The 22,942-nt window shown below is 44.5% G+C and overlaps 1 protein-coding gene across 3 annotated transcripts in view; it reads right to left on the bottom strand.

The window, feature by feature from the left end:
• Nucleotides 1-541: 541 nt before the first annotated feature.
• LOC115097704 overlaps nucleotides 542-22,942 on the bottom strand; it is a 70,561-nt gene continuing 48,160 nt past the window's right edge. For all 3 annotated transcript variants that reach the window (XM_029613672.1, XM_029613673.1, XM_029613674.1), the window contains 4 exons: nucleotides 20,265-20,328; nucleotides 11,785-11,845; nucleotides 9,277-9,356; nucleotides 542-917 (listed from right to left, as the gene is read on the bottom strand). In XM_029613672.1, the coding sequence (XP_029469532.1) occupies nucleotides 888-917; nucleotides 9,277-9,356; nucleotides 11,785-11,845; nucleotides 20,265-20,328 (235 nt within the window). In that variant the 3' untranslated portion in view covers nucleotides 542-887. The remainder of the gene's footprint in view (nucleotides 918-9,276; nucleotides 9,357-11,784; nucleotides 11,846-20,264; nucleotides 20,329-22,942) is intronic.

Raw genomic sequence — 22,942 nt, 5'->3', positions numbered from 1 at the left:
TTCATTGCCAGAGGATGTGGTTTCATCAGTTAGTGTAACTAGGTTTAAAATAGGTTTGGATAAGTTCCTAGAGGATAAATCCATAAACTGCTATTACAGTAGTTAATAAGCAATAGTAGCTTGTGATCTATCTAATGTTTGGGTACTTGTAGCATGGATTGGCCACTGTTGAAAACAGGATATTGGGCTTGATGGACCCTTGGTCTGACCCAGTATGGCATGTTCTCATGTTCTTATGTTATGTAATTTGCCTGCTCAGTGATCTTTGAATATGGACATTATGGTATATAGGTATGAGACAGAAGTAACTGTGAAATGTAATAGAGTTGGAAGTTGGTTAGAAATGTGGAGGCCTGTGGACTTAATATTTAAATTTGTAACTTCTACACATGCTTTCTAAACACATGAGTTTTATAATTAAATGATACCAATATTCTATCTCACTGGATCCATCTGTCCTCTTCTTCTTGTTCAGATATAATTCATTATTTAAAGCTCAATAAAGAAATTTGGACTAAAAAAATACATTTTAAATGGTTGATGCAAGAGAAATAGAATTATTTATTGAAAGAGAAACACAGAAGTCACAAAATACCATTATTCTTAATGCAACTCATTGTGTTATAATCTATCTCTAACTTTACTAGGTGAATTATAAAAGTTAATCATTGTCAAGCAAATTTGTTATGTTCTGTCTTCACTGATACATCAAATTAAGCAGAGTTATAGATAAAGCTGTAATTATATAGTACGATATTTTTGGCTATTTGGCAACAGAGTGACAAAGAAATAGAATACAGCTTGAAATTCTTCAATCTTCTATGTTTTTCCCATTGTGGACAGGAACAGAAGCTTCATTTGTTCACAGGTGCTGTTTCAGGATCCCGTTAGATTTCAACATTATTGTTAAATATAAACTATAGAAATAAAAAACAAAACCCACACACACATTTATTGTATATGTTATAGAATGAGAAGTCTGTTATGTCAATAGATATTTTTATTGTTCAAGAACTAGTTACATTTAAGCAGATTTTAATTTATTAAGATGTAAAGGTTGTACTACAAGACAAGAATCTCTTATTTTTGTAATAGTGAGATCTCTGAGTTTATGTATAATTTCTCCCTGGCTTTCATTTTATACAATACATGCTACATACAGCTAATGAATTTAATATGCAAAACTGAACTGATTTGTTTTTAAATCAAAAGCAGTGAATTGCACATGACTTGGTTCTGTGCTACTCATTCAGTTTCTTGGCAAAAATCACTTTTTAAGTATTCAGGTAATTCCCAGTGTATAATTTATTTATTTTATTTATTTAACATTTTTATGTACCGACCTTCATGAAAGAAATTCATATCAGATCGGTTTACATGTAACAAGGGGGTATAACATAGTCAACCATTTAACAAGAGGCGAAAGTTACATATAACAAGGAGGTTTTAACATGGAGGGCTAGGATAGCCGGAGATATAGTAAGCATAACTGAATAAATTAGATAATGCAATAATATAAAGAAGAGAGGCATAAATATAATGCCTAAACTTGGAGGGGTGTTTAGTTAGGAATCAGTGTCTTGTAGCTGACATTAAACAATTGCACAACTGCAGCTTGCACAACTTGTAGCTGACATTAAACAATTGCACAACTGTCCACACTATGACATTTGAAGATGTCATAGTATGGACATCAAACAATAATATGACTTTTGTCTAATCTTGTCAGTGTGCTTCTCTGCTGATGTTAGTCTGAAAAGAATGTTGAATATTGGAAGGTATTTTAACTAGGATGCAAGAAAATATACATAACTGTAAATATATGTAACTATAAATCTGAGCTTCCAACTCAATCGGAACTGCACTGTCCTATGGCAGTGTTTCCTAATCCTCCCCTGGAGCAGGGCCAGTGCTAGCTTTTTTGCTGCCCTGTGCGAAAAATTACTGTGCTGCCCCCCCCCTCGCCCCCTGATTCATTCAGGGGTAGATTTTAAGAAATTGCGCGCGGGCATCCATGTGCGCGCACTACCCGGCACGCACACATGGACGCCCGATTTTATAACATGCGCGCACAGGTGCACGCATGTTATAAAATCGGGGGTCAGTGCATGCAAGGGGGTGCACGCCGACGCCCGCGGCCTTCACCCGTTCGCTCCCAGGCCGCTCCGATTTCGGAGCGGCCTGGGAGGGAACTTCCTAACCCCCTAACCTAACCTCCCTTCCCCTAACCCTCCTGCCCCTAGCCCTATCCTAACCCCCCCGACCTTTATTTTGCCTCTTGCAATTGCCTCTGGCCACGCCCCTTTTTCCGAAGCCCCAAGGACTTAAACGCATCCCGGGGCTTTATGCGTGTAGGGCTTTTAAAATCTGGCCCTCAGTGTCTGTCCCAGGCCCATAACAGGGTACTATCAAGCTAGGGCGAGAGAGCATTGTAGAAATCTCTTCTTTGTGAGAATTTCCTCACGCCAAATGACATCACATCTTCACCGAGATGTACTGTGCTGTTCGTACTTCTCACCCTACATGTCAAACTCGCCCCAAAACCCTAAATCACCACCAAAACCTCACCTCAAGTTATTAGCTGGCCCTCCTATAGTGATATAAATAGTTGAATACTGTGAAGCCCTCCCCAGAGGTTCTCTCTCTTTCTCTCCCTCTCTTTCTCTCTCTCTCTCCTTCTCCTTCTCCCTCTCCCTCCCGCCCACCAAACCATACAGCCTTGTACATACATTCAAGAGTACAGTTTTCTGAGTGAAAAATATTTACTTGCACTCCTATGGTGCGAACCAGAAAACTCTGCAAAAAAAGACACTTGGAGCTTCCATGGAATTAGACTTTTTGTAATGCGTATTGGATGTGAGCTTGGCTCTCAGAAAGCCATGAACAAACAGAATTACTATTACAATATAGTAAACCTCCCACACCAAAACAATTCTAACAACCTTTATCTATGAAAAGGCAACACTGCACATATTACTCCAGGCCCTAGAACACCAATAAAACTCTTATTAGGAAACCAGGCGGCTATAGATTCCTAGGCAGAAATTACATGCTAGTAAAATACCTCACCTTGATCACTTATGGAGAACACAGAGACCCTCACCAAATACAGAATAAAGAGATCAGAAAGTATGAAAAGAAACATGCTGAGAAGAACTGAACTGGAACCCATAACAAGTCAGCCTCTATATGCAGATCAACAATGGACAAATAGAAATATTCCCATTCTTCATAAAACATTAAATACAATCAAGAAATATAAAACATTAATCATAATAATAAAGTCATATTCATAAAAAGAATATTTCAAACCAGTTAATGAATAGAATATCGAAAATTTCCCAAACACCAAAAAAATTCCCAAAATCTGAAGAATAAAAATCCAATTAAAAATGTTCTATTCCCTCTGCCCCCTAAAAAAAACAAATATTTCAAAAGAGCAGAATCATCAAATTACACCCACTAATTAAAAATAATAATGATTTAAAAATCTGCTCTCCATACCTGGGAACTGATTTCTAGTCATCCTGTGATTGTCGTGGATTAGAGGCGGTAGGTGTTATGATATTGAGGTGTTTGGTGGATTCTCAGGGGCAACAGTGATGGTATCTCCTATGGGGAGGAGCCCCGTAGGGAACTGAAGCACCGGGCTAGACTCAGATGCACAAACACAGAGGGGTAGATTTTATAAAAGTAGGCCCGCACGTACTTTTGTTCGCGCACCAGGCGCAAACAAAAGTATCCGGATTTTAATAGATACGTGCGTAGCCGCGCATATCCCTTAAAATCCGGGGTTGGCGCAGCCTGCCTCTGTTCCCTCCGAGGCCGCTCCGAAATCGGAGCGACTTCGGAGGGAACTTTCCTTCCACCCCCCCACACCTTCCCCTCCCTTTCCCTACCCTACCCACCCCCCAGCCCTATCTATATCCCCCTACCTTTGTTAGAAAAGTTACACCTGCCTGAGGCAGGCGTAACTCGCAGCTGGCGCGTGAGTGAGATATGAATATGTGTGTGTATGACTGAGGATGTGAGAGAGCGAGAGAGATATGAATGTGTGTGTGTATGACTGAGGATGTGTGAGAGAGATATGAATGTGTGTGTGTATGACTGAGGATGTGAGAACGAGAGAGATATGAATATGTGTGTGTATGACTGAGGATATGTGAGAGAGATATGAATGTGTGTGTGTATGACTGAGGATGTGTGTGTGAGAGAGAGAGATATGAATGTGTGTGTATGACTGAGGATGTGTGAGAGAGAGATATATGAATGTGTGTGTGTATAACTGAGGATGTGTAAGAGAGAGATATGAATGTGTGTGTGTATGACTGAGGATGTGTGTGTGAGAGAGAGAGATATGAATGTGTGTGTGTATGACTGAGGATGTGTGTGTGAGAGAGAGAGATATGAATGTGTGTGTGTATGACTGAGGATGTGTGTGAGAGAGAGATATGAATGTGTGTGTGTATAACTGAGGATGTGTGAGAGAGAGAGATATGAATGTATGTGTGAATGGGTGAGGATGTGAGAGAGAGATATGAATGTGTGTGTGAATGGGTGAGGATGTGAGAGAGAGATATGAATGTGTGTGTGTATGATTGAGGTATGAGCATCTATGATTGAGCTTGTGTGTGTTCATATATATGATTCAAAATGCTAGGGAAAGGTATGAGCATGAGTTCATGTATGATTGAGCATGTGAGAGAACATATGAAAGTGTGTATATGACTGAGCATATGAATGAGTCTGAATGATTGTATGTATGTTGGTATATAGTTAAGCATGAGAAAGCGAACAAGTGTGTATGTGTCTACGATTGAGCATGCATGAGAGAGAGAGAGAGCATATGGGCGTATGTGAATGCCTGAGCCTGAGACAGAGCATACGAGCCTGTGTGTGTGTATATGATTTATCATGTGAGAGAGACTGAGCGAGTATGTGTGTGTGTGTGTATGACTGAGCCTGAGAGAACTAACGAGCGTGTGTGTGTATGTATACAGTTGAGCATTAGAGAGCAAACAAGCTGTGTATATATGATTGAGCATGTATGAAAGAATGAATATGAGCAGGTGTGTGTATATGATTGAGCATGTGTGAGAGATAGCATGGAAAAGTTTTGTATGCAACAACCCACTCCCTTCTCTCTGCTAATCCATGACAATCTCAGGTCATCTGGAAATCAAAATTTCCCAGGTATGGACAGCAGGGGATTTTTTTTTGTTATCCTTATTAGTTTTAATTATTGGGAGATATCTTACATATCAGTTGTTTTGAAATATTTTATTGACTTATGGAAATAGATAGAGATATAGGGGCGGATTTTAAAAGGCGCGCGAATAGCCTACTTTTGTTTGCGCTCCAGGCGCAAACAAAAGTACGCTGGATTTTAGTAGATACGCGCGTATCTGCTAAAAACCTGGATCGGCGCGCGCAAGGCTATGGATTTTGTATAGCCGGCGCGCGCCGAGCCGCGCAGCCTACCCCCGTTCCCTCCGAGGCCGCTCCGAAATCGGAGCGGCCTCGGAGGGAACTTTCCTTTGCTCTCCTCTCACCTTCCCCTCCCTTCCCCTACCTAACCCACCCGCCCGGCCCTGTCTAAACCCCCCCCTTACCTTTGTCGGGGGATTTACGCCTCCCTCTGGGAGGCGTAAATCCCCACGCGCCAGCGGGCCTCCTGTGCGCCGGGCCGCGACCTGGGGGCGGGTACGGAGGGCGCGGCCACGCCCCCGGACCGCCCCGGGCCGTAGCCATGCCCCCGTACCCGCCCCCAAAACGCTGCCGACACGCCCCCGAAACGCCGCGACGACCGGGCCCGCCCCCGACACGCCCCCGACACGCCCCCCTCGGAGAACCCCGGGACTTACGCGAGTCCCGGGGCTCTGCGCGCGCCGGGTGGCCTATGTAAAATAGGCTTCCCGGCGCGCAGGGCCCTGCTCGCGTAAATCCGCCCGGTTTTGGGCGGATTTACGCGAGCAGGGCTCTGAAAATCCGCCCCACAATGTTTTAATTATTGGGTATTCTATTCTTCAGCTGTTTTGAAATATTTAAAATTTGTATTAGTATGGTTTTACTATTTATGATTTGTTTCTTGATTTTTTTGTTTGATGTTTTATGAGGAATGATGGTATTTCTGTTTTTCCATAGTTGCACTGCATACAGTATGGCTTGTGGTTTCCAGTTCAGTTTTTGTCTGCACATTTCTATTTTCACGTTACAGTCTCTCTGTTAGGAATTTGGTGAGGGTCTGTCTGTGTTCGGCATGTATGAACAAGGCTAGGTGCTCTGCTAGCTTGTAGTTTCTGTATGGGGCTGTATAACTGCCTGGTTTGTTCTGCTTTCTTACGGGGCGATACAGTAAAGTGCACTCCAGTGGAGTGCACTGTTAGCCCGCGTTTGGCCGCATGTTTTTGACGTGCTATTTTTACCACTTATACAGTAAGGGGTAATAGTACATGGAAAAAAAACGCACGGACAACCTTCCCCGAAAATAATAGCGCCCGCAACATTCAAATGCATGTTGATGGCCCTATTAGTTATTCCTGCGCGATACAGAAAGCACATTTTACTTTCAGAAATTAACGCCTCCCGCACATCTTTCTGTATCGGCCCATTAATAGGAGGTGTTTTGGTGTTTAAGGCCTGGTGTAATATTTGCAATGTTGCCTTTTTATTGGTAGGACTGAATGCTGGCAGTTAGTGCTGTCTTGGTATGGGAGGTTTAGTATATTGTAATTGCAATTCCGTTTACTCGTGGCTTTCTGAGGGCCAAGCCCACACCTAACATGCGTTACCATAGGCCTAATACCGTATGGGTTCCAAGTGCCTTTTTTTCTTTTACTTGTTTTGCAGGGTTTTCTGGTTAGCGCCACAGCAATGCATTTAAATATAATATAATATAGATGTTGTTGTAAGTGAAATCTTTTACCTGAGAGTGCCCTTTTTCATGTAAAATCTGACTAATTTTTAATTGTGTTTGGGGAGGGGGTGTCACCGGGAGGGGGTGACATCTAGTGGTTGGAATGGGGGCCCGTGACTGCAGGATTCTGAAGGGATCCCTGGTGCATGGCCCCCAGCCATGCACTGCAGTGAGGGAGGAAAAAAAAAAGATCTCTGGGAGATGTGAATGAATGAAGCTCCTGGCGCCAAGATCTCTGTACTGGTTCCGACTGAGCTGGAAGCCCAAAGGAGCCGGAGGAAACTGCTGGGTGAAAATAAAACTCAAAGCCCCCTCCATTTCACAGTCTGCCAGCTCGTGGTGTCGTGTGTTGTGCTCAGGGTGAGGGAGCATTATTTTCACTTGGCCATAGGTACCACGTGGCCTGGCTACAGCTCTGTACACGACATAGGCAGCGCTGTACAAACGTACAAAAAAGGCAGTCCCTGCTCACTAGAGCTTACAATCTAATAAGACAAACATACAGGACAAGAGACTTGGGGCATTTCATAAAATAAGAGAATGGTTAAAAAGAAAAGAAAGTTTGTTAATGAAGCTAAAAGCTGACAATCAGGCATAAGATTTAAAAGCAGCTTCAAAAAGGTGGGTCTTTAGATGGGATTTGAATAAAGCAAGAGATGGAGCATGACCATACCTGGGAACTTTTGACTTCCAGACACCCTGAGATTAACAAGGATTAGAATGGGGGGGGGGGGGGGAATGGAGGGAGGGCAACTGCACAGTGGGACCGGATGCTCACAAATCTGCTCTCATAAACACTCTTACATGTTCACACTTACTTTCACTGCTCATTCTCTCACATTCTCATATGTCCATTTACACCTTCTGCCATTCTCCCACCAATACACACACACTGATGTCTCTCCCTCTTCCATACACACATGCCCACTCACTTTCACACCTATGCTCACTTGCACTCAGCTCTCTCCTACTCACCTACATACACTCTCAGATCTCTTCTTTCTACACAAATACACACTCACTCACTCTCACAGACATGCTCATTCATTCTCTCTCCCCCCTCCCCTTTCAAAACACACTAGCAACAGCAGACTCTAACTTGGGCTCCTAGAGCAGCAGCAGCTTCTTCCTTCTCTTCCTGAGCTGCGGAAGTGGACACTGCCTGTTTCTTACTCCTCATTTGATGTACGGGCAGGAAATCGCAATGTTGATTGGCCAAGGCAAACAGGAAGGGACGGGCAAGTGGCTGAATACAGGAAACAGGCTGTGCAGGAGCAGGTGGTGTCACGAGGAAGCAAAGTTAAGAGTTAAAAAGGTCCGGAGATGGTAGAAATCACTGTCGAGTTCCTCCTTTTTCAGTCACGCAAGACCAATGATGTCCTTTCTTCTTTCCGGGTCCAAGCAGATTGGTTTTGCTCCAGCACCCGGAGATTTCTGGTATTGGCCCGGAGACCCGGTAATTCTTTTAGAATTCCGGAGTCTCCAGGCCAAATCCAGAGAGTTCCCAGGTATGAGCATGACGTACCAAATCAGGAAGTCTACTCCAACTCTATTCAAACTCACATGGTACAGTCGGGTGGAAAGCACGGAATAGGGAATTGCCGGTAGATGAGAAGGGCATGGAAGGAGTGACTTACCTGATGAGCGGCGAGCACGGGCAGGGGTGTAGAGAGAGATAAGAGAGGAGAAGCAGTGAGGAACTGCAGAATGAAGGTACTTGTAGGTGAGAAAGAGGAGCTTCAACTGTAATTGGTAGCTAATAGGGAGCCAATGCAGTGACTTCAGAAGAGGGGTTACTGAGTGTAGAGACTCTGGTGAAAGATAAGTCGTGTAGCTGAATTTAGGACCAATTGCAATGGAGGTAAAAGTAAAAGTAAAAGTATGTGTGGGGATCAACTATGCGCGTACGTTTACCTGTGGGAAAAGGTGGCAGGCTCAGAGGCGGGGTTAGGCCAGAGGAGGCAACAGCGCTCATAGTTTTGCATTTTCAGGGTTGCTTTGCAGGCATAAAGCACCAGTGGAAAAAGCAAGTGCAGATCCCTACGGGCGCTTTACCCTAGGCAGTTCTCAAATGGAAGGCATGCACGGACTTTCTCTTTGAGAATTGGTGCAAAGGCTAAAAGTGTCCACTGACTTTGCAGCAACTCACACACATTGGAAAATTGGCCCTATGAGTACTTGCAGATTGCAGTTACTTAGGTAAAATATTTTATTTGTTTTTGTAGAAATAACTGTCACCAAAGCAAGAGAGGAATTTCAAGTGCCAAGAAACCTCAGAGCTCTCAGGAGCCGATGAAATACAGTGCGCTCAGCCAAACACACTGGTTAACTCCTGGTTGGACGCAGAGGGTAATACTTACATTCAATTTCATACATTCTGCAATCAATGAGGTTATAGTTTTTATAGGATCTTCTCCCAAAGCATCAGCTGGCTCAGTGGCTGAAAGAAAAAAAAAAAAAGAAACCCATGATTCTTCTGGGGATGACTGCAAGCCAGAGCCAACTGCAGAAAAACGTGTCATAAGGTGTAAGCATTGATGGAGGTGAATGTGTAGCTTGGCACTCAGATGGTTGCCAGTGTGGGTTTCAAACTATGGAAGTCTCACCAAGCATGAGTGTTGAATGTTAAATGCAATTTGAATCATGCTGAATAACAGGACATGGACATTTCCATCAGCCCAATGCTGCTCCTTTGTAATGGTGGAGAGACACAGAATTCTTGGTGGGGATAGGGCAGGAGGAGAAGTTGGGGACAATATCCAAGAGCATCTGAAGGGTCTCCTTTATGGACATCATCATGGAGTTCAGGTGGGAAGTTCGGAAGTTTGCAAGAATCCAAATCTTTCCCTTCTTGTCTGCCTTGAAGCGATTAGACCTTAGGGATATGCACGGGAAAAACAATTGTTTTCCGTTTCCATTACCATTTTTTTAAATTTTGTTTCTGTATTTTAGTGCATGCTAAGACCATTTAGTGTGGGGGATGAAAATGCAGGCATTAAATGACATTTTGTTTTTTTATGTTGTCGCTTTGGATGAGAAATGACACAAAACAAAACCACAAATGTCATTGTGATTTCCCTGTTGTTTAAAAATTGTGGCACATCCCTGTTGAAAGCTCCTAACCCAGACAGATTGACTCTTATCCCTTGCTATGCAATGCTCCAGAAGTCCTCAGGACATACCTAGCCAGTCAGGTTTTCAGGATTTCCATAATGAATATGCACGAGGCAGATTTGCCTGCATTGCCTCCTTTGTAAGCAAATCTATCTCGTGCATATTCATTGTAGATATCCTGAAAACCTGACTGGCTAGGTGTGTCCCGAGGACTGGGTTGAGAAACACTGCTCCAGAAGAAAGGCAAGAAACAAGCCTGCCAGAAGGCAGCAGTCACAGTGAAAGTGATTTCACAGAGGTTCTTCATAGATCTGGAAAAACCAGGAGAGTCCTTGGATAGAGAAAGCAGAGAACATGGCATCATAGTAGCTATACTGAAAAGGCCAATAGATAATAGAGACTGTTTGTCCCCAGGGAGTTTTGGAGTGAGACAGTGTTTTAATGGGGTTTTGCTTAATTTTAATAAACGTAAGTATGTTGCACATTTGACCACATTTAGAAACAAGAATATGACAAGAGTTGAATGAGTTTTGCTGTCTATCTTTCATATCTAAATAAATAAAGATCCTGGCTCTTGGTTCAGAACCTGATTGAAAGCAGGTAAGCAGGCTCAGCCTGCCTTTGTGATAGTCAGTAATCAGTAGGGATGTGAATCGTTTTAGGACGATTAAAATTATCGTCCGATAATTTTAATATCGTCTTAAACCGTTATGGAACACAATACAATACAGATTCTAACGATTTATCGTTATAAATCGTTAGAATCGTGAGCCGGCACACTAAAACCCCCTAAAACCCACCCCTGACCCTTTAAATTAAATCCCCCACCCTCCCGAACCCCCCCCAAATAACTTAAATAACCTGCGGGTCCAGCGGCGGTCCGGAACGGCAGCGGTCCGGAACGGGCTCCTGCTCCTGCATCTTGTCGTCTTCGGCCGGCGCCGCCGAAAAATGGCGGCAGCCATAGACGAAAAAGATTGGACGGCAGGAGGTCCTTCCGGACCCCCGCTGGACTTTTGGCAAGTCTCGTGGGGGTCAGGAGGCCCCCCACAAGCTGGCCAAAAGTTCCTGGAGGTCCAGCGGGGGTCAGGGAGCGATTTCCCGCCGCGAATCGTTTTCGTACGGAAAATGGCGCCGGCAGGAGATCGACTGCAGGAGGTCGTTCAGCGAGGGTTCCGGCGCCTCGCTGAACGACCTCCTGCAGTCGATCTCCTGCCGGCGCCATTTTCCGTACGAAAACGATTCGCGGCGGGAAATCGCTCCCTGACCCCCGCTGGACCTCCAGGAACTTTTGGCCAGCTTGTGGGGGGCCTCCTGACCCCCACGAGACTTGCCAAAAGTCCAGCGGGGGTCCGGAAGGACCTCCTGCCGTCCAATCTTTTTCGTCTATGGCCGCCGCCATTTTTCGGCGCCATTTTGGAAAATGGCGCCGGCCGAAGACGACAAGATGCAGGAGCAGGAGCCCGTTCCGGACCGCTGCCGTTCCGGACCGCCGCTGGACCCGCAGGTTATTTAAGTTATTTGGGGGTGGGGGATTTAATTTAAAGGGTCGGGGGTGGGTTTTAGGGGGTTTTAATGTGCCGGTTTTTCGATTTTTCGATTTTTCAACGATTTTTCACGATTTTTCACGATATTTTACCCCCCCAAACGGCAACAATACGATTCCCTCCCCCTCCCAGCCGAAATCGATCGTTAAGACGATCGAGGACACGATTCACATCCCTAGTAATCAGTAAATAATAGTAAAAACTTACCAACAATGATGTCTAAAGCAAGATTGAATAAGTCAGCCATTTTATGAAGTTCTGAACATAACTGTAAGATAATACACAAATATAGAGCTATAGTGACTGAAAATATAACAATTTACAGAGAAAATTAACCAAGCACATATAGCAGGGGTGGCCAACTGCAATCCTCGAGAGCCACAAACAGGCCAGGTTTTCAGGATATGTACAATGAATTCGCATGAGACAAATTTTGCATAGAATGGAGGCAATGCATACAAATCTGTCTCATGCGTATTCATTGTGGATATTCTGAAAACCTGGCCTGTTTGTGGCTCTCGAGGACCGGAGTTGGCCTCCCCTTATATATAGCATAGTAATGACAGGAACTCATAGTTAGCTATGGTAATCAGCCTTTATCCCGGTTATGTCTACAAATTCATTCTATGCACTGAGATATGTTGTCAGGGCCAGTGTGTCTGGGTGTGCATACCATGCATTTGCAGAGGGCGGCACATCTAGGGAGGCAGTGGGCCAGCAGGAGAGGCCGCGGGGCCACTGGCGGAGCCTAACCCTCTGGTGGGCAAAGGAGAGGCCCATCTTCTATCTGCTTGGGGGGGGGGGGGGGTAGCGGAAGGAGAGGCTCGTCTTGCCCCTGATTAGGGGAGGGGGAGCAGAAGCTGTGTGCACGCCCATGCATAGCTTCCGCGCCCCTCACAAGTAGGAAGATCGGTGGGCTGTGGTAGAGCTCATCCCACTACAGCCGAAGACATCATGGGGCCCGCTTCCAATTTTTGAAGGAGTTTTTTTTGGCTAAAATAGCCTCTTTCACCTTTTAACCATGCTGGGAATCGTTTTGCTTTCCTCCCACCTTTCTTAATGCATGGAATACATCTGGACTGTGCTTCTAAGATTCTATTTTTAAACAATGTCCATGCCTGCTGAACACTTTTAACCTTTGCATCTGCACCTTTCAGTTTTTTTCTATTTTCCTCATTTTATCAAAGTTTCCCTTTTGAAGATTTAGTTTAGAGCTGTAGATTTACATATTGTACTCCTTCCAGTCAGTTGATGTTACGAATCAGCTCCCGTGGAGGGAGGAGTTAACAATCTGTTACAAATCGGCTCCTGAGGTAGGAGGAGTTAGCAATCTCTTATGCTCTACTCCTCAAGAAGGGAGAAGTTAGCAATCTGTTATGAACTGGCTCCTATGGAAGGAGGAGTTAGCAATCTGATATGCTCAGCTACTGTAGAGGGAGTAGTTAACAATCTGTTAAGGTATAGACTGTGGAGTAGCAATCTGTTATGAATCGGTTGCTGAAGACTCCTGATGGGGAAGGAGTAGCAATCTGTTACCAGCGGAGTGCTTGGAGAGGAATGTAGATAGGTGGATCCTTGGGCCGATGGCAGATGACTGCGCCCCCAGGAGGATATCCTGAGAGGGACCACCAGCTAGGCTTGGGTATGGAGACAGACACAGATAGTTCTTTTATTAGACAGGATAGTAGAACCACCAGAGGTGGCAGTAGTGAGCTGATATGCCCGACAGGGCTGAAGTCCCTCAGGACCTGTAACAGCGATCCCAGGGTAGCTGAGCTGTAGAGAAACTATAGATAGCGAGTAGACAAAGTATGCTGTGTCATAGCTAGAACTGGATGACAAAACTCACATAAGGTCTTAAGGAAGCTCAGTAGCTGGAAAGGGTTAGACCCTCGAGGAGCGAGTACCTAGTTCCAGGGAAAGCTCTGCGAGAGCGATGGTAAGTCACAAATGTCTGTATCTGCGATAGCATCCAGGCAGTAGAGAATCTTCAGAGTGTTCAGGAACATGGGTCCTCGAGGAGCGAGTACCGGTTCCTATCTCCAATCTGAAATAAAGAAAAGAGAGTGAGGCCCCCAAGGAGTGGGTACTCCTGGTAAGTCCGAGGAGGCAGAGTAGCTTGGGAGAAAAGCCAAAGCAATGCCCAGCAATCCCCTTGCTGGTACATCAATTGGAGCGCGCGTGCGAGCGCGCCCTACATCATCAGGCAACATGGCGGATCCGCAGCGTCGTGCCAGTCTGGGGACGCCGAAGGGAGATGGCAAGAAGACACCGTGGCAGCCAACCTTCCATCAGACCCGGAGGGAGTTGCTACAGAGGTAAAGAGGGCGGAGTGAGGGTGTCGAGCAGCGACGGATGCAACAGTACCCCCTTTCAAAGGGCGATCTCCTCTTTGGGTACCAGGCTTAGGCTTCAAAGGATGCACGAGGTGAAACTGATGAAGCATCTCTTTATCCAAGATATTGATCTGAGGCTCCCAAGTGATCAAATCGGGGCCGAAGCCTTCCCAAATCAGAAGGTATTCAACACTCTTGCCTCTGTAACAAACATCCAGAATCTCTTTGATCTTGATTTCTAATTCGTCTTCTGCAATGATGATAGATGGATCTTGAGATTTGGAAGAATCTTTCAGAGTGTTATTGATGATATCAGCAGCAATGGGTAAAGCTGCTGTGGACATCACTGAGGAATTCAGTGGAAGTGGTGATGTTGTTGAATGTCCAAAATCCACTTCTAAAGATAACGCTCCAGTAGATGATGCTGGATGAGGGATGGTAGCATCACCAGCGGAAACGGACTGGCTAGTGGCTAAGGATATCTTCTTCGGATCTATTATGTGCTGAGGTTCATCAGGCACATCTTCTGAATGAAATGAACGTGACAGCGCGTCTGCTCTGGTGTTTCAATCTCCCGGTCGGTACTTAAGCACAAAATCAAAATGATTGGAGAATAAAGACCACCTGGCCTGTCTGTAATTCAAACGTTGGGCATGGCAGAGATACTCAAGGTTTTTGTGATCCGTGAAGATGGTTATTTGATGTTGAGCGCCTTCGAGCCATGGCCACCACTCCTCAAATGCAAGCTTTATAGCTAGAAGCTCCTTGTCACAGATTCCGTAGTTCTTCTCAGCTGGAGAAAATCTTCATGAGAAGAATGAACAGGGTCGTCAGGTCTTTGAGTCTCCCACTTGGCTCAACACAGCCCCTACCCCCACATCTGAAGCATCAACTTCGACAATAAAGTGTCTGTTGGGGTCTGGATGCCACAAGCATGGTTCAGTGGAGAAAGTAGTCTTCAATTTCTCGAACGCGGAAATGGCCTCCGTTGACCATTTTGAAGGGTTGGCAACCTTAAGGGTCATCGCAGTCAAGGGTACAGTCAAAGAAGAATAGTTCTTAATAAAACTGTGATAATAATTGGTGAACCCCAGGAATCTCCTCAAGGCCTTCAGGCTGGTGGGTTGAGACCAATTCTGGATACTTTCAAGTTTGTGGGGGTCCATTTGAAAACCCTCCTTAGACATGATGTAGCCTAGAAAAGGCACTGAGTCTTTGTGAAATTCACGCTTCGAGAGTTTGGCGTACAGCCGATGTTCGCAGAAATGGTAGAGCACTTGCTTGACATCTGTAATGTGGGTCTCCACATCCTGGGAGAAGATTAGTATGTCATCCAGGTAGACCACCACGTTCTTGTATAGCAGGTCCCGCAAGATGTCATTCATCATATTTTGAAATGTAGCAGGTGCATTACATAACCCGAACGGCATTACCAGATACTCAAAATGGCCGTCTCGCGTATTGAAGGCTGTTTTCCATTCATCACCACTTCGAATGCGGATGAGGTTGTAGGCCCCCTTCAGGTCAAACTTTGAAAATATCTTGGCCCCTTGCAGCCTATCAAACAACTCCGAGATTAACGGCAAGGGGTGACGGTCTTTGATCATGATTTAATTTAGACCTTGATAGTTGATACACGGACGTAGGGTACCGTCCTTCTTCCCTACAAAGAAAAAGCCTGCGCTGGTTGGCGACTTTGATGGTCGAATAAACCCTTTCTGGAAATTTTCTTCAATGTATTCAGACATTGATTTATTAAAGTTACCTACTGTAACTGACCTTCTTGGGTAGAAGCTGTGCCTTGTATCTTCTGTATATAAAGCTGATGGAATGCTGCAGTAAGTTTCTCCAAGGTTTCTTGCTGTTCTGAGATGCGTTGAGCCAGGCCCTGTATAACCTGCAAGGCGGAGAGGTGTGCCGGGTCCATGGGGTTACTGACATCCCATACCTATCAACTACTAGAAACAGAGCATTCTCCATTGCTTCCCCAAAAAAGTGGAACTCTCTACCACCTTATTTAAGAACTCAATCTAACATCAAAAAGTTCAAGAAGGACCTAAAAACTTTCCTCTTTCATACAGTCTACATCAATGATCATCTATATTAACAATCCATCTACAATCAATTCAACCTTTCAAACCCAAACAAGAAAGAAACAGTAACTACAACTGACATCAACCTTAAGTATTACAATTTCAGAATTTAATAAGAAATAATGATAGAAGCCCTCCTTTAAGATGAATTAAAACTATTATTGTTACTTTCCTTTTTACATCTTTCCCTTCTCCCCCTCTTTCACCCCACCATCTTCCTCTACCTACCATTTCACTATTGTTATTGTTTTTTCTTGCAACTATGTATAATTTATCTGATTTTTATTTGATTTTGTAAACTGTTGTGATGGCTAAACCAAATGACGGTATATAAAAACGAATAAATAAATAAATAAATAAATAAATAAATACCTTAAGCTGGATTCCCAGGAGTACTGCTTCTCAATTTAAAGCCAGATCCACACGAGTTAGCAATCTGTTACGAATCAGTTCCCGTGGAGGAAGGAGTTAACAATCTGTTACGAATCAGCTCCTGAGGTAGGAGGAGTTAGCAATCTGTTATGCTCTACTGTTGCGTCTGTCGCTGCTCGACACCCTCACTCCACCCTCTCTACCTCTGTGTCGACTCCCTCTGGGTCTGATGGATGGTTGCTGCCACGGCGTCTCCATGCTGCCTCTCTCCGGCATACCTGGACCGGCTCAATGCTGCAGATCCGCCATGTTCCTGATGATGTAGGGCGCGCGCATGCGCGCTCCGATGTATGTACCAGCAAGGGCGTGAACCTCAGGGGCGTCCCCTGAAGTGACGTCATCCGCTTCTAGGGATGTGAATCATTTTTTGACGATTTAAAATATCGTCCAATATATTTTAAATCGTCAAAAATCGTTAGAGCCGCGATACAATAACAATTCCCCCGATTTATCGTCAAAAAATCGTAAATCGGGGGAAGGGGGAGGGGAAGGGGGAGGGCGGGAAAACCGGCACACTAAAACAACCCTAAAACCCACCCCGACCCTTTAAAATAAATCTCCCACCCTCCTGAACCCCCTCAAAATGCCTTAAATTACCTGGGGTCCAGAGGAAGGGTCCCGGTGTGATCTTTTACTCTCGGACCTCCGGTGCTTGTAGAAATTGCGCCGGCGCTACCTTTGGTTTTTCCGTATGGAAAAACGATTCGCGGCAGGAGATCGCTCCCGGATCCCCGCTGGACCCCCAGGGACTTTTGGCCAGCTTGGGGGGGCCTCCTGACCCCCACAAGACTTGCCAAAAGTCCAGCGGGGGTCTGGAACGACCTCCTGCAGTCGAATCGTGTTGTCTACGGCCGGCGCCATTTTGCGCAAAATGGCGGCGCAAAATGGCGCCGGCCATAGACAACACGATTTGACTGCAGGAGGTCGTTCCGGACCCCTGCTGGACTTTTGGCAAGTCTTGTGGGGGTCAGGAGGCCCCCCCAAGCTGGCCAAAAGTTCCTGGGGTTCCAGCGGGGGTCCGGGAGCGATCTCCTACGCTCCTGACCTCGGGGGACAAAAAACAAAATGGCGCCGGCGCTACCTTTCACCTGTCATATGACAAGGCAAAGGTAGCGCTGGCGCCATTTCTACAAGCACCGGAGGTCCGAGAGTAAAAGATCACACCAGGACCCTTCCTCTGGACCCCAGGTAATTTAAGGCATTTTGGGGGGGTTCGGGAGGGTGGGGGATTTATTTTAAAGGGTCGGGGTGGGTTTTAGGGTTGTTTTAGTGTGCCGGTTTTCCCGCCCTCCCCCCCACTGGACCCCAGGTAATTTAAGGCATTGGGGGGAGGTTTCGGGAGGGTGGGGGATTTATTTTAAAGGGTCGGGGTGGGTTTTAGGGATGTTTTAATGTGCCGGTTTTTGATTTACACGATTTTCACGATATTTAAAAAACCCAAACGGCGACGATCCGATTCCCTCCCCCTCCCAGCCGAAATCGATCGTTAAGATGATCGATCACACGATTCACATCTCTATCCGCTTCCAAGGACAAGAATACTCGCTACGGATTTGTCCAAGCTACTCTGCCTCCTCGGACTTACCAGGGGCACCCGCTCCTCGGGGGCCTTGCTCTCTTTTCTTTATTTCAGATTGCAGATAGGAACTGGTATTCGCTCCTTGAGGGCCCATGTTCCTGAACACACTGAAGATTCTCTACTGCCTGGAAGCTATCTCAGAAAAAGACATTTGTGAGTTACCATCGCTCTCTCAGAGCTTTCCCTGGAACCAGGTACTCGCTCCTCGAGGGCCTAACCCTTTCCAGTTACTGAGCCTCCTTAAGACCTTATGTGAGATTTAAAGAAACAAACTGGAAACTGGTCCAATATTGCAGTAGCAACCAAGAGAAAAGAACCGGTGAACACCAAGGATTCTTAATTCTTTATTCAGCACTATGCATCAAAAAAACCCGACTCAGGCCAAGTTTCGCTCAAAAGAGCTGCTTCAGGGGCTAAAGAAACACATATAAAAACATATAAAAACAAATAAATACATATAAATACATTAAAAACATGTCCAACATTAGAGACATATAAAGCCATGTATACCAACACATTATAAAATCATAAAAAATGATAATATAATAAATAATAAAGACATACAGTAATGTCAAAATGTACTTAAAAAAGCAAAAGACAACATACATTCAACTAAAACTGCTAGATGTATGGTTTCAAATATGAGAATGTATAGATAAATAATATTAATTGTGGAAATAAGATCATAACTAACATGACGTAATTGAGTGTGCACCTAAGAATGTAAATAAATATCTATAGTAGAAGATGCTAGGTGTTTGCTGGAGGCAGGCGTAACTTGCGGCTGCCGGCGCTCTATGTTTCGGTCCAGGGGCTGGTCCAGAGGCCACAGCCACGCCCCCAGAACGTCCCTGGGGCGGAACCACGCCCCCGGCCCCGCCCCAGAACGCCCCCGATGATGCACCAGCCGCGACACGCCTCCCGATACGCCCCCGACATGCTCCCCCAGGAAAGCCCTGGGACTTACGCGCATCTCGGGGCTTGCGCACGCCGCCAAGTTTATGCAAGATAGGCTCGGCGTGCTCAGGGGGTGGAAGGGGCAGCTTTTCGGGGGTTACACGCGTATCTTACACGCGTAACCCTTTGAAAATCTGCCCCTAAGTGACTTATCCGGCTGTTTGTAACTGGATAACCCAGGTGCAAGGAAAAGGAGGATTGGGGAGGAGTCGAGTTAGCCAGATAAGTTATCTGGCTAGCTTCAATATTCAGAGTTAGCCAGATAACTTACCCAGCTAACTCTGGCCAAGCCACAGGGATGTCCTAAAATTAGCCAGATAGACTTACCGGCCATCTGTTTTACTACTAAACACATCACTCTAAGAGATCGGGCCTTCTTAACAGCCGGCCCCCTTTTATGGAACTCCATCCCACCAGACCTCAGACAAGAACCCAGCCTCCCAATCTTCAGGAAAAGACTTAAGACCTGGCTGTTCAAAAAAGCATTCCCGGACACTGATTAACCCTTGCAGCCTGTTGAACTACCTCCCATTGTAAAAATGTTAATTTAATGTAAATATCTTTATCTAATGTTATCCTCTCCCTTTCTTCTCTACTCCCAGTTCTAGTACCTTGTTATTTGTAACTGCTTCCTCCTCACTAATAGGTTACTCATTTGTTCTTTGTACACCCCTGTTCTATGAAAAACGGCATGATGTGATTGTATCATGAATGCCGGTATATAAGAATTTTAAATAAATAAATAAATGTATATCCAAATTAACATGGTGGTCATTCTTTATCATTTGATGCCATGCTAATTAAGGGAAGGGGAGGAGTATGGGTGGGGTTTGGGCGGAGTTATGACCCAGCAGCGCTGCCGGCGATAATGTTTTCCACATTATCGTCAGCAGCACTGCGGGAAATAACACCATCTTTTCCCGTGGCATCATGGGTACGATAATGTGCAACGCAACCCCCCACCCCTTTTTTTTTCGTGACTCATCATTCTGCTATGCTGGGCCATAACTCTGCCCAAATCCCACCCATACTCCTCCCCTTCCCTTAATTAGCATGGCATCACAGAATAAAGAGTGACCACCCTGTTAATAAATAAATGTAGCAGAATAATGAATCTAGGGGCTAACTTGCTGAGCTATTCAGCAGCTGAGTATAGACCCTATCAGGATTCTGAGAATATCTATTTGCAGAGTTGCAGGCTCTTTCTTAACAGGTCTTTTTATGAGGAGATCAGAGCCACACTACAATGAGAATAAACTTTTAACAGAAATACCTTGCTTATAGACTTACCATGGGACTCAGGCTTTTGAAAAGCACTTCATTCACCAATTGTTTTATCCCCAACAGATTAGTACTAGGAGATTTAAAATAACTTAGGTTAGCGCCTCTACAACTAGATTTTTAAATACAGTAAACATTCACGATTAATAAATACAAAAATATGGAATTCTAACAGAAAAAGTGAGCTAGTTGGAAAATATAGAAACAAATTTATGACTATGTAGTCTATAGAAGAGTATGAATATTTGCACTTCTTCGGGTCTTTTTAACTTATAATGAAGAGCCAAAGTGAAATATACCTTACTGCAGTCATTCCATTACTTTTAATGGAGTCACCACAGATGTGCCAAGTTCAGACAGGTCTGACAGCCATAAGCAATTGGTCCTGTATGTGTATTATAGGACGGGTGATCAGTGAAACATAGAAAAGAACATTTGACAATCTATCATGTCTCATCCACATCATAATTATTGAAACTGTTAAATTTCACTTTTTCAAAATAATATTTGAGCTTTAACATTTGTGATTTGGGAAAGAGAGAGGGAGAGCAGGTCAGAGGGGGAAGATGTGTCACAGAGTAAAAACACTAAAGAAAGAAGAAAGAAGAAGGAGAAAAGTGAAAATGCAGAGGAAGAAAATTCTGAAAATATTCTGAGAATTAGTGATTAGCAAGCAGGTTTTGAAAAATCTGCCTAGTTTTTGAGAAATGTACGCATTTCATACTTGAAGGTCATTTTCAAAGGGACTCCTGCAGGTGACATAGTAGCATGTATTAAGAACTGGCTATTTGAGAATCAACTGTGCTTAAATAATAATAAAACAGAAATTCTGTTCCTAGAAAGTCATGCCAAGAACGTCCTTCCTGCTTTCATTGAGATCGATAGTCATAATTTCTCCATCTCTGCTCAGGTATACCATTTGGGGGTAATCTTTGAAATTACACTCTCTTTTAAACCTCACATTAAGAAAATCATTCAAAATAACTTTTACAAATTACATGTAATCTGGCTCCAGCCTCATTTGTCATCCAATGATTTTCAGTCTGTAATCCAAACTGTTGTAAATAGTTTTGATTACTGTAATTCTATTTTTTGAGGTTTCCTAAACCCATGATATGGGCTCTTCGGATTCCCCAAAATGTGGCAGACCGTGTCATTTTTCGTGTTTCAAGAATGAAACATATTGGGGTAGATTTTAAAAGAAGCACACGCGGCCTACATGCGTGCGTGCTACCCGGCGCGCACACATGTACACCCGATTTTATAACTTGCACGAGCAGGCGCGCGCAAGTTATAAAATCAGGGGTCGGCGTGCGCAAGGGGGTGCACTATTGTGTACCTTTTGCGCCGAGCTGCGCTGCCTTCCCCCGTTCCCTTCCACCTTACCTGAACTTCCCACCCCTTCCCCTAACCTTTCCTCCCCCTATCCCTACTCTAACCCCCCCCAAACTTTTTATTTTACCTTTTTCACCTGCCTCCTATTTTATACAGCTTATAACATGCCGCATAGTATCTCCCGCGATATCATAACATTGGGGGTCGTCACACGCAAGAGGGTGCACAATTATGCACCTTGTGTGTGCCGAGCCGCGCTGCCTTCCCCCGTTTCCTCCCAGGCCACTCTGAAATAGGAGAGGCCTGGAAGGGAACTTCCCTCCCCCCTAACCTGACCTTCCCTCCCCTTCTCCTATCCTTTCCCCCCCTAGCCCTACTCTAACCCCCTCCCTGTCCTTTGTCTTACCTTTTGCACCTGCCTCTGTCAGAGGCCTCTGGGCCCGCTCATACCCTGCCCCGCCCCCGCCCCTGCCCCGCCCTAAGACCCGGGACTTACATACATCCCGGGGCTTTACGCGCGCCGCTGGGCCTTTTAAAATAGGTCCGGCGCACGTAACCTTTTGAAAATCCAGCCCATTGTGAGTCCAATTTTATAACTAATTTTCAAAGCAGACATACACATAATTTCACTTTGAAAACGAGCATTATGGCATGAGAGTTCTAAGTTAATTACAACCCTGCTGTGATGGCTTTCACAAGGGCTTTGCATTGCTATAGTGTTATTAGGACTTGATCATATAGACTCAGAATATCTTTCTGAATGTTTGCAAAAGGAAGATCTTAGGGAATGGCCAGTAGGAGAGGGCAAGTTGGAATTAGTTGCATTCTGGATGCCATGCTTACACCTTATATTAGCATTATGGTCCTCCATTTAAAAATTAACCGAAAAGGCAATGTGACATAATTAATAAACCAAAATCAAAATTAAAATCTTGGTATAAAAAAAAAATCATGATTTCACAGTTGTAGTGAAGAGGGGGTACATTTAAAGAGCCTGTTGCTATAGTGAGAATTAGAGAGAAGAATAAATAATTTGATTTAATTGAAAACTTAGAAACAAAATGTATTTTTGACTAACTTGAAAGAGCCATACTTTCTTGATTAAGTCCGTTCAGAAGAAAGGATGGAAGTTCTCAAGTTAATCACAAATGCATTAGATTAGTCCAATGAAAAGGTCTCCCCTACAATTTGATTTTTTACCCTTATGATTATGAATCTACACTATTTGAAAATGCTCTCAAATTAAAATTTGAGTCCGTAAAACTTTAGTGATACTGAAATAGTTAATATGAAGTTTAATGTTTCAACTGTGAATAAGCAGACAGAATCCAATAAAGTAGTGACTACTTCCC

The sequence above is a fragment of the Rhinatrema bivittatum genome, chromosome 8 (genome assembly GCF_901001135.1).
Source record: "Rhinatrema bivittatum chromosome 8, aRhiBiv1.1, whole genome shotgun sequence".
NCBI lineage: Eukaryota > Metazoa > Chordata > Amphibia > Gymnophiona > Rhinatrematidae > Rhinatrema > Rhinatrema bivittatum.
The sequence above is the reverse complement of the archived record's forward strand: the minus strand, read 5'-3'. Positions and strand labels throughout refer to the sequence as shown.